Source organism: Carassius carassius, chromosome 27 (assembly GCF_963082965.1).
Source record: "Carassius carassius chromosome 27, fCarCar2.1, whole genome shotgun sequence".
In the NCBI taxonomy this organism is placed as follows: Eukaryota; Metazoa; Chordata; class Actinopteri; order Cypriniformes; family Cyprinidae; genus Carassius; species Carassius carassius.
This window is the reverse complement of record NC_081781.1, coordinates 11,370,894-11,383,589: the sequence shown is the minus strand read 5'-3', so window position 1 is coordinate 11,383,589 and position 12,696 is coordinate 11,370,894. Positions and strand designations below refer to the sequence as shown.

The following is a 12,696-nucleotide window of genomic DNA, read 5'->3' as shown; positions in this document are numbered from 1 at the left end:
AATAGCAATGCATTAACTACCAATGAGCAATACATTTGTGTTCATTATAAGTTAAATAATATCAACAGATAAAACTTTTTATAATATAGGCCTAATAGTACATTTGTAAATGTTGAAATTAACATTACCTTAGAGTGATAAATGCTGTAAAAGTATTTTTCATTGTTAGTTTTTGTTAACTAATGCATTTAACTAAAACCATAAAGCAGATTTCAGCTCACATGATCTAATCATGGAAGATCTTTGCAGGTTGAAAGTTTGAAAATGGCATACATCGAGATAATTCATGATCTCAATAAAGTGGCGTTTAAAACAATATCAGTCTATTTCTTGCTTTCTGTTATATCCAGGTAGAAGTACTAACAGAAATCAGTGGAGAAACATGGCTTGTCCTTAAGACACTGAGCTCTGTTACCAGGAAACTTCCTCCTGAGGGCCCTGACACCCTCTCAGGAGAGATACGGCTCTCATCCCAGTCATGATTCTTCCTCCCAGTTATCAACTAGCTGGAAGAGTTTCCAGGCTGAGGACAGACAATGTTGTCTGACTTCACTCAAACATTACATTTCCTTACAAGAAAGCAAGTCATACAGTTTTGAAACTGCATAAGGGTCACGGTCAAAACAGTTAATAATGACAACATTTTCATTTATGGGTGGACTATCCCTTTAATGACAATAACATTTGTCTAAATATACCAATGCTTTCCACAGTGGCCAGAATCATAGGACAAAGTGACTCAGAGACAATAAAGCAAACTTTTTTGGGTGTTTTATGGCTTTTGGTTTCACGACACACACGCACAGAGACATGCTTGGAAAAACATACATTTATGGACACACATCCTGTAGAATACCTACAAGCCAGCCTCTGTTGTTATGGGCATTCTATAAACCTATGTTCTTCTTGGACAAAGTTAATGGTGAATTATAACATTGAGAATAAAGTTTATTGAAAACAGACGGACCAAACTTCAAAAGTTTGGGGTCAGAAGTCTATTATGCTCAGACAGTAATATTATGAATGCAGATGCATAATTGGCATTCTTTTTTTAAATAATCGAATTGCATGCACAAGTTAGCTTATTATGAGTAACACAATATGCTGTATTGATTCTATTCTTTAACTATCATTCTGAAATTTAAAACATAAGTAAAATAAGTAAAAATAAGTTGTGTCCCAGGTTTAAATGGATTTGCATGACATTAGAATATGCTATTGAATTACATTTTAATGTCTTGTTTATTAATATATAGAACCAAGATGGACTTTATAAGTCAGTAGTAAAGAGTATTATAAGAGTATTGTATTACAGACACCAGGCCTGCTGGAGTGTGTGTTTGATTTCACAGCTGCAGATCAGGTTTATGCTTAATATGAGTTCCTCCGTTCATTCCTGTGCAGCATACCAGAGAGAGAGGAATGTGTTGAGGAGGTCACCTTGGGTCAACAAGTATTTGCAGGAGCTTGTTTTGGAGGTGATGGCCAGCCTCTCAGGTTCATGGGAGCCAAAGGTCAGAGGTCACCCAGAGGGATCTATTAGTTATGGGTCAACTCATGATGTCTTTGTGAATAAGAAGTGATGAGAGCATTGATAGCTCTACTTATCTTTAACGGCTTCTTCCTGTTCTCCTCTCCTTGTCTTCAATGCTTCTTTTCTTCATTGTTTTTATCTTTCCAGTATAAACACAATTCAGTGGTCAGACCATATTGAATTAAACAAACACAATTTTGCAATATTCTCCCACATAAGCAACCGAACCCACAAACACACATATTTTATGGTCTTACAGACACACACTTCATACTCACAAGGACAAATAAACCCAACTCGTAAAAATGCAATGACAGAGCACAATAAAGTCCTTCCCTTGGCATTTTGGTAAGCACTTACATTTTAAAGCCTAATTAAAATGGTTCCTCAACGCTTGGCCAATTTGGAAGCCAATTCATTTGGTAAACAAAGATCTCCAAGAAAAACATGGAAGGAACGTGTTGAATGCTAAGTGAATTAATGTAAATGTGAGAGACACTTTTAGATAAATCTGACTGAATAAATTTTTTACTTTATTTTTTTAGGTTTTTATTTAGATTTTATATTTATTTTTATTTTTTTGCTAATTAAAAAAGACTGGTGCCCATAGTGTTGACATATTTTGAGTCCTAGCAAAGCCAAGTTGGGAATGTTAAGCCTTTACCTGTTTTTAAAGAGAATGCTCCAAGCACGGGTGGTGAAAACTATTCCTCCTCCCCCTTTTTTGGGATTAATGATCATGTGCACAGATTCATGACACATCTTCCTTCAGAAGACTGCTCAGGTTTCCTCTCTGACCTGCAGTGTCAACAGGCAGAAACATTTCTAGCATCAGTCCCATTTTAACTCTAGAAGCCTGCTGCTGATTGGCTGTTGTAAAGGACAATAAGGTCAAAAACACTCTGTACATGTACAAGTTATGCAAAAATGCATTCTTGATGTGTCAGTAAAAGGCTTTGTACTCAAGGGGGCGATAGAGCTAACTTCATAAATAATATTTTCTTTGAAAAGGTTACAGAAAATTTATATTTAAAAAAAAATGCTGTTCTTCTGAACATTCTATCCATCAAAGAAAAAAATCCGGTGTCATGGTTTCCACAAAAATATTAAGCAGTACAACTGTTTTCAACATTCATGATGATAAAAGTTTCTTAAGCACCAAATCAGCATTTTATAATAGTTGCTGAAGACTGCTGAAAATTTAGCTTTGCCACCACAGGGATCAATTACATTCAGAAATATGATAAAATAGAAAATGGTTTTACTATCAGGACCTCAGTAAGCTGTAAGTTATTAAAGGGATAGTGCACCCAAAATTGAAAATTTTGTCATTAATTACTCACCCTCATGTCGTTCCAAGCCCATAAGACCTTCGTTCATCTTTGGAACACAAATTAAGATATTTTGGAATCTGAGACCTCTCAGACCTCCAAATACAGCAAGGATCCTTACAAGATCAAGGCTCAGAAATGGAGCAAGGACATCTGTAAAATAATCCATGTGTCATCAGGGGTTCAACTGTAATTTTACGAAGCTACAAGAATACTTTTTGTGTGCAAAGAAAACAAAGACAACGGCTTTATTCAACAATTCATCTCCACTACCACTACTCCAGTGCCATTTTGGAGCATATCATACGTGTAAGCAATGTATGCAACGTATGTACACGGATATTAATTTGTGTTCTGAAGATGAACGACTTGAGGGTGGGTATTTATTGATAGAATTTTCATTTTCGAGTGAACTATCCCTTTAAGAGAGATTGATTGTTGTTGTTTTTGTTGTTGTTTTTTGCTGTACTGTGTCAGTAGTTTACCTGAAAAAAAAACTGAATTGTAAAATTGAGTTTGCATAGCTATAAGCATTTACATTTGCATAGTGAGTGCTTAATTATTTAGTTTTAAGCATTTGACCTCTTTGTTTGAAGCTGTTTAATAGCTAGTTTTGGTAAATGTAAAAGCTATTGGTCAGACTATATGTCTTTATTCCTACTGATGGTGTTTTATCTCAGCAGCTGGCCGCTTGGCCCTGGTGAATTATTAACGGCATTGAGGGCCGCTGATTGCAGTGCTGAGGATAAAGGTTGGATCTTCTAGCTGTGTGTTTTATGAGAGAGGAGCTGTTTGTTATTACATCTGGCTGTGTGGATGTATGGAGGTTTTCTAGGACAATTGAAGCTCTGTGTCGCAGGCTGCTTCAGTCTTAAAGTCTAATCATTGATTACACACATTGTATTTACAGCCTGAATTTGTGTGCTATTCCCAACGTGAAAGTCAAACAACCTGACTGATCTTACCATGTACCCGTGTTTTGAAGTTGGAGGGACAATGGTCATTCTGTCATAAATAGAAGGAAGTCTATGTGGGATTTTTGCTGCAGTTAGTTAAATTTACACAATTAGAGACACACAGAGCTGATTTAAATGCTCACATTTACTCATGCATTCAGATTTTGGTATTTGAGAAAATATAAAAGACATTAAAAAAATAAAAAAGTCCTAATTCCATGGAATAATTTAAGTACCTGCAGATCTCTCAACCCCTCATTTCCTTTGCATACGGGCTGTGTGATAATGTTTGTGTGTTTGCCTACCTAAAACACCTCTTTTGCTTTTATTCCAGTGTTTTCTTCCTTCACACGTCGCTGGCATAGTTTGTGTGTGGTTAGCTGGATATTCTGGTCTGGGCAGGTCTAGCAGGCTGATCCTCTGGTCCTCAATATTGTGTATGGGTCAGAGTAAATGGAGGTGTTGGTCAGGATGTCTTTAGCCTGGAAGGAAAGTCAGGATCTGACTTCTTTGGAAGGATTGACTTTGTAGTTTTCAAACTTTAGCTCCTTAATGGAAGAGACCCCTAAATATGATGATCATCTTGTGCTGGGGACAATAGTCTTAAAATGTAAATATAACTTAAAAATTAAATATAAAATACATATTTTCATGTATAAAAAATGTGTGTGAAAAATAAACGATGTATTATGGAGAAAAACATGCAGTTTAAATAATTCTTTTTTTTTCATATTTGAATTGTTTTTTAATAATGATTTTGTACAGAATGTGTTTATACAATACATAAGGAAGCTATATATTTGCCTTTAATAATAATTTATTATGTACTTTATATATTTATAATTACATTTAAATTAAATTAAAAATTTAATTTAAAAATTTAATTTAAAAATTTAGCAGACGCTTTCATCCAAAGCGACTTACAGTGCATTCAGGCTATCAATTTTTACCTATCATGTGTTCCCTGGGAATCGAATCCCCAACCTTGTGTTTGATAACGCAGTGCTCTACCACTTGAGTTACAGGAACACTCTTATAATGTATGTGTTAGTGTAACGATATGAAATATTTCCTTCTTACAAAGCTGTTTAATAAAATGATAATTTGAACAGAATATTTTGGTTTTAGAGAGTAGTAAGAGAAGGAGAAAGGGAAACCCAGAGGAGGGAGAGGAGTGGAGAGTCCATGGTTACTGTGCGACTGGAGGGGAGGGGCAAAGATCAGAGAGAGAGATCAAACAGGAGTAAGGGAGTGGTTGGGGGCTGGTTTAAGGTCATATTTCACCAGCACTCTAGATGTTTGTAATACTAAACTTTCGATCCCACAGTCAGTGTATGTGGGTGCTCTCTCTGGACAGCTGTCACCAAGAGATCAGGGGAACGCCTGGTCTGGCACTCTGTGAGACTGACTTCAGCCCGTGTGTGTTGAAGGCCCAGGTGAGTGACAAACACTCTGGCGTAGTCAGAGTCAGGAGTCAGGAAGAGTATCCGGTGGTGGCTGTACTCAGCGGCGGGGAGATAACATGGTACAGAAGCACCTGATCCGGTTACTGGCTAATGAAAAGCAAAAGGACATTCGATCTCATCCATCATCATGTATGAAACTTCTGCTGGTGATGTCTTTCCAGGTGTGTTTAGACCAGTGTCACATGGATGTTGTAAGATAATCACTGGTCTTTATAGTAGGAGCATTTAAAGGAACTAAAACTGAATGTTAAACCTTCTTGAGGCTGATTTTCTTCTGTTGCAACTTTAAAGGTGTTCACCCAAAAATTTTACTTTTTGTCAAAGTGGTGTGGCTTTTAAACAGCAACCGTGTCTCCTGGTGGACGTCAAGCCTCAGTCGGTGGAAGACCGGTGATTTTCCAGCCTGCTGCTTGAGTTAATTACTGCTTGTGGGTTGCAGTGCTCGTGTTGGGATTTCCAGGACTCACAGTGGATTTTTTTGTTTGTTTTTTTATCTAGTAGACCAAAAGGACAGAAAATTGTCATCCAGGTTGCAAGGACACCTGTGGATATTTCATTGATTGGAGAACAAGTTTTTTTTTTCAATCACTTCATGATCTTCAAGCGTTAACCGTGTGATGTAGTTCTACTTTTGATCCCAGACCTGTGAGGAGCAGTGCGTCGTGGCTTAACTTGTACTTTTAAGTAACCTTGAACGTGTCCCCTGCTTTTAAAGAGGGTATGATGAGGGACAAGCCTTCTGGGTCTTTAAGGAGGGACAAGGCAGAAAAAGCTGCCCCGATCTCCCGCGCTCTCAGCTGGCTGAGCGTGTCCTCGCTGTCACAGCGGACCTGTAAACTGTTCCGCAGCCAGACCAGCCTCCATAGACACTCCCAACCTCCACATGGAGTGGATGAAGATGATGATAATTGGGAGTATGAACCCCAGCACTGTATAGGTGAGGATACACAGTGTCTGTGAGCATGTGTAATTTGTGGTCGGAGATCTGAATGTCTCCTGAGGTTGCCTCCTTAATAATGTAATGGAAAATTAGCGTAATAAGGTACACTGCTGTTCAGAATGGTATGGCTGATAAGATTTTTTGTAATAATTTTGAGAGAAATGTTTTTAAGCTCTCCAATGCTACATTTATTATATTAAAAATAACTGTTTTTTTGTTTGTAATTCATTTCTGTGATGCAGTCTACATGTCACATGAATTTTAAGGAATCATTCTAATATGCTGATTTGGTGCTCAAGAAACAATACTTATTGTTATTAATGTAGAAAACAGTTGTGCAGTGGGGTGCATGTTTTTAGGAAATCGAACAAGAAAGTTTGAAAAGAACAGAATAAAAAAAAAATTATAACTGTCACATTGATCAGTGTAAATCAGGCTTGCAAAACGCTTAAAAGATTGTTGTAATGTTATCATTCTACTGTATGTATGTTGTAGTATACAGTCTGGTTTAACAGTTAATAGATTCCACCATTGTCTTCGGATTTATTGCTCTTGCAGGAAGTAAGAGAGTAAGTTGTTTATGAGGAGAGAGAACTTAGGTCACAGTCTTTTTTATTGCGGGTCTGTCTTTGTTTGAGCCGTTAACACGTCTTCCTTATCGACAGGTTAAGTGAGGTCTGTGGCTGGGGTAGTGAGGGTTGACCAGAGGGTTTAGAGTTAGGAAATGGGAAGAGAGTGCTAGAAAAGTGGCTAAAGCAGCTAAAGATGAGTCTGCAGAAATGGGTGATGTCACTGACTGGTGGCGATATGGGTGTGAGAGCCCATGTCAACTGTGTGTGTGCGGACACAAGGGCAAAGATGCCCTCATTGTGCCTGCTGTAGTCAATCTGTCAGGCACAGCTGAGCATCTTAATGCTCTTTCAATTAATGGACTGAATTACCTTGTATTTTTACCTTTGGTAATCTGCATAATTGAGGTACAGTTGAGTTGAGGTAAGTGAACAGAATTACTTGGATTCAGGTGTTTTTAGCTGAGAACTGTAAGTTCTTACTTGCTTTGTTAAAATAAGAAGCATGTATAAAAGCATGCGTGTATCTATGGAATCTTTCAGGTTTTAAATTTTCTAGGGTGAGGCTGAAACTGATTACCTCATCAGTCAGTCTCATGCATATCTCTTTGTGTTGGTCTAAATGTCCAGTGGCACATAGTTTGCTTTGTAAATCAAATGACAAATCTGCCACATTTGCATGAAAGCAGAAACTTCACCCTGGTATCTCTGTAGACTGGTTGTCATTGGTTGACCTGTTTGAGCATGTGTGTGTGTGTGTGGATTTGGAGTGGTGCTGTAACTCTATGCTGGTTCTAATGAGATATTCTATCGGGGTAGAGTAAAGTTACTGTAGGGGTGATCCCAGCGCTGGACTCGGTGGTGTAAGATTAGTTTTTCTTCAGCTGTCACTGCTGACTCTGTTGACTCCCACGCTCCATTTGGCATGGCTTTTGACAATCAGATGTTTAGTAGAACAGATTTGGCTATTCATTTCTGTTCCAGCTTGAGTGCATTTTCAGCACAGTGATGCTATATCGATGACAAGGTGGGTTTACATAGCTTTTGACCTGTGCAAATACCTGCCGCATGTTATTTTCATGGTAGTGCATTGGTGCAGAGTTCTGAATTGTTTTGTGTGAAGTCATAAATCTGATTTTATCTATCAAATGGCACTCCTTTTTTCAACAGTTGAGCAGTTGGCAATATGTCAAGCCCCAGCTAAGAAAAATATGTTCAAAGAACATTTTGCTAACACAAGTTATGGAAATGGTATTTCTGCATTTTGTCTAAACATTCAAAACGTCCAGTTTTTTTTATGTTTTAAAAATGAGTTTTATAAGAAGATTAAGGGGACATTCCATTTGATCATTTATCCTTTTTATTATTATGGGAACATTACTTTTGTGTGTTCTCTGAACATTCTAAAACAAGTAAAATTATATATATTTTTTTTAATTAATGCCCAACTAAAATAAGTTTAAATAATTTTAAACAGTATTTTTCACATGTATTTTATATTTATTATGCATGCAATTTTTATAATGTCAAAATAATGTAGAGACAACATGTTTTAATTCGGAAAAGGAATTTTTTTGTCACTGCATAATGTAAATGCAAAACAAAGAGACGTGATGACCAGTGTTTCCAAAAATATACTTTTTATACCTTATAAATTATTGTTTTTTAATGTATTGATAAAAAAGTTTTCCTTCAGTCATTTTTTCCCCTATGTTTTCATGTCAAAACTCATGCTTTATGCATTTCAGACTCACATGCATGCCCAGTTTTTTCCCTGAGGCATAGCTGGAAAAACACTACTTTTCCAAAACAGGAAACAATTCAGGAAATGTCTCCAAAAGCATCAAATTTAAAGTCTATGTTAAAATCCTGACATAAACAAGCATACAAGCTTCTATATTTAAAACATATATTTATTCTTTTGGCACCTATGCTGGTGCATGCAAGCCTAATTAAACTGCCCTAACTGCTGCTCCTGTGCTCTTTATTTAAACGCATCCTATAATTTTGGGCTGTCAGGGCCTTGTAGTAGACCCATAATTTCAGAGTGTGGGTTGCCCGGCGACAGGATGTTTTTGCCGGTTGCTATGGCAGTGAAGTGACTGATTGTGTGGCTGTCCTGATTCTTCCTGGGACAGGCTCACATGCCTGCTGGAGAGAAATGTCTGTCCCCAAGACAAGCTTGGAATACAGTCTGTGCTTTTGATGCTTCTGTATTAATTGATGAGTCGATTTGTTTAAATTGGTTGAGGTGATGTGGGTTTGGTTCAATTCCGTAGAAACAAACTAGAACAAAGTACTTGTGTCTGTGCTTTTATATTTACTTAGCTGTTTGCTTAGATTGCAGTTAATAATACAGAAACCAGCATCATAAATCAGTGGCACCTCCACCTCTGTCCCACAGAATTAAAATTAAACAACCCTGTCTAATTCTATCAAATTTTAAACATTAGCCTACATATAATACATTTATTTATTTATTTTTTTAATTCTTCTGTCTCTCTCTCTCTCTCTCTCTTTGACTGCAAACAATACATTTTTTCTCTTTAGAAATGATATTGATTAGTTTAGCTTCTGAATATTTTCTATTACACAGTTTCAAATTTTGGACAGCCTTCCATCACATACTGTGTTGACTGTGTAACGTTATAAAGCAATGGTTAATCGAGATATAAAGCAATAAATAAATACATATTTTATTTTATATAAAGCAATAATTCTGTTGTGCGATCACTTCTCACGTCATGATTGACAGCGGTATTGCGTGCACGTGAAGCAAAAGTGAAGGAGCGGGTTAGCTGAGAGACAGTAACGTTAAAAACACAACCAGTCAGAATTACATTTCTCGAGCATTCAGAAAGATAAAATTGATTAATTTCTGCTCTGTTGGATTCAGCGTTTCCGTGAGTCTTTTGAACGATTCATTAAAAGAACCAGCTCATAAGAATCATTTGTTGTGAATCTGATTTCAGTGTTCGAGTTTGTATTGTACACACTTTGCGAAGACAGCTCAAAAAAAAAGAGGTGTTTTTTTTACATTATTTTGCTATATTTGATTTTTTTTTATCTTATCACATTCGTTTGAGTGCAAACTCATTCACAACTCAAGTGAAAATTAGTGCTGACCAAGTGCTGACAATCGTCCAAGAATCGATACGACCGCCATACACTTACATTTTAAGCTGCTAAAAGTGTTGTTTATCATTGCTTATACTTCTAAAATCTCAAAGTAAGTTGTTTATTACTTAGTTTCCTTTGTTTTGCTCCTTCCAGAGTATTTCCTCATAACACTATCACAAGTGTTGTTGCTTGACGCTTAAAAACGTTTTAATGCGGTTAATGTCACCCAGATTTGATAACACATTGGACTAACATTACTGCGTTTAAAACTAACTTTTTTCCCCTTTATGTCTCTGTTTCTTATGTGCTGTCTGTGATGGGCTACGATTTGTGGCACCCAGGTAAGTGAACATCTGATTCTGTGTCTTATTATGATAAATCATTGTTTAAAAAAATATTTTTGGCACATTTTGGGCCACTAGGTGTCAGTATTAAAACATTAAGCCTACCCATTTTTTTTTAGCTAGTTCCATTATTGTAGGCTAGCTTGTCTCCCATTTTCTATATCAACAAATTGTGATTCAGCATGTATCACCTGACATTATTCAATAGTGTTTGTCCCCGTTTCATATTTGGACTGAGGTGACTGACTATAGTAATGTTGACCTAGTCTTTCACAATATCCCGTGGGCAACTGGCACAAACAAACACAAACTATTAATGGTGCATGTTATTGAGAGTCACTTGTACCAAAATAGGACATTCACGAGATCATTACAGTGACATGGGCTCAGAGTTCCACAGAAACACACACAAACATGTCTCATTCATGCATGTAGGACACTTTCGAGCTATTTGCAGTGTTCTGGCTTTTAGTGAGCATTGATTTTTTCCTCTTGCCAAAGTACCCTGTGGTTGTCACCTACCAAGAAGATGTGATTTATATCCCTGTCAGGGTTTGCCACAATTTAGTTCATTAGCAGAATTGTCACTATTTTTGTTCTGTTCATTCTTAACATTGACGAGAAGCTCCAGCTAAATTTGTGATATAAATGTATTCCTAAATGCAGTTGAATATTCTTTTTTCCAAACAAGAGTCCTTTTTTTACAGGTCAGTTGTCTCTGTCCCAAACCATGTCAGCATTTTTTGTTTGTTCTTTGTCCAGGTCATTTGACTCTTCCATTGGAAATCAATGAACCCTTATAGGTTTTGAGGTTATTGTGGGCTCACTATTTCCCTTTGGCCCTTCTGCTCTGCTCTGATCTAATGATGATTATAATGATCTAACCTGAACGTTATGGTGTTCGCTTACGCAAATGAACCAAGTCTAAGCTGCATCCATCCATAAATGTTCATTTAAGCTGATTGTGGTACACACAGCTGGCATGTAAGCACATAGCTTAGAGCAGTCAAGGATCTCTGTAAAACCGCATGTATTTGGCACACATTGCCAAACAAACGGAACTGCCTGTGAAGGGGGCTGATGCTGAAATGGCTAGCCGGGACAGCTGTTAAGCTGTTGCTGGGTGTGATATCACAGCCAAAGTGTTTTGAGGGATTAAGTGATTGTGGTCTATCAGAGCACAGTTCAAAAAAGGGGTAAGCCTGAGCCTGCCTTTGTCCTGGAACTGCTGACAGTCCAGAAACATTCACAGATGCACACACACATATTGAAACTAAACTGTGCTGTGAAGCATTTGTATTTGCTTTTAACGGGACAAAAATGATTATTGGGCTTGCAAAACTGCATCCCAAATCATGTACACATCCAGACACTACTGCATTTGATACTGATTTCTCTCCTGACCTCATGGTACGGCAAAACGGGATGCCTGCTTAAAAGTATAGTCAAAAATCAAGATTTGCTGAAAATGTACTCACCCCAGGCCTTCCAAGATGTAGATGAGTTTGTTTCTTACTCGGAGCAGATTTGGAATATTATAGTTTGAGATCAGTACCTAATCAAATCAGTAGTTTGTGAATAAAAATTTCAGTTTAAATAGATTCATGAAATCTGTCAATATCCATAAGTAATTAATTTACAAGCAAACCTACTACTTTTGGCACACTATAATAAGGGCACGTGTTCAGACATGGAGCAACAGTAGAGTTAGTTTGATTTTAAAACAACAGTGTACATGAATTAGTTCCCATGAGTGTCCATACATTTCTTTGAAATTGGGAAGTACAGAGAGAAAAGACGGGGAAAGAGAAAAACAGGGAAGAGATGGTACTGAGATGACGGGAAAGGGGGAGTGTCTGTGGTGGGAGAACAAGCAAGCTGGAGAGGGAGAGAGAGAGGGGGGGGGGCATCAGTGAGTTTGATTATGTTCCCCATGAGAAGGCCTGTGTGTGTATTTGGATATGGGCTCGCTCACAGGAGTGGGACTGACTTCTCCAGGAATCTCTAATGGACATAGAACCAGAGACATGTCATGCCTGGAAGGTGGGACATTTGTGTGTCTACATGTATGCATGCTGTTTTTTTCTTGTATGTGTCCACGTGTGTATGTTTGACAGAAAGAGTAACTACACAAGGGAACAAGGGAATCTTTGCTTGTTATTAAAGGGGAAGGAGGGTCTTTGTGGTTGGAAAAATCCCTTTCCTCTTTTTCTTTTTCCTTTTTTTGTCATTTTTCCTTTCCTCTTTCTGTGACAAACCTTCTGATTCTTGATATATAATGCAGTATATTATAGAAATGAATGATGTTTTATGTGCGAGTAGATGAGTCTGTGTATGAATCTGTTTAAACTGAAGATGTAAATGCATTAATATTGTGTTTTATAAGCTTGTGTGTGTAAATGCATTAATATTGTGTTTTATAAGCTTGTGTGTGCT

General features: G+C 37.3%; 1 protein-coding gene across 3 annotated transcripts in view; it reads left to right on the top strand.

Moving 5' to 3' along the window:
* Positions 1–12,696, top strand: part of LOC132106718 (NHS-like protein 1) — a 96,675-nt gene that overhangs the window by 38,022 nt on the left and 45,957 nt on the right. The window contains exon 1 of one of the 3 annotated variants that reach the window (XM_059512672.1): positions 5,762–6,224. The exons of 1 other annotated variant lie outside the window; for it this stretch is intronic. In XM_059512672.1, coding sequence (XP_059368655.1) covers positions 6,008–6,224 — 217 coding nt within the window. In that variant the 5' untranslated portion in view covers positions 5,762–6,007. Of the gene's footprint in view, positions 1–5,761; positions 6,225–12,185; positions 12,304–12,696 lie in introns of those variants that run through there. One more of the 3 variants, XM_059512674.1, reaches the window with a different exon arrangement.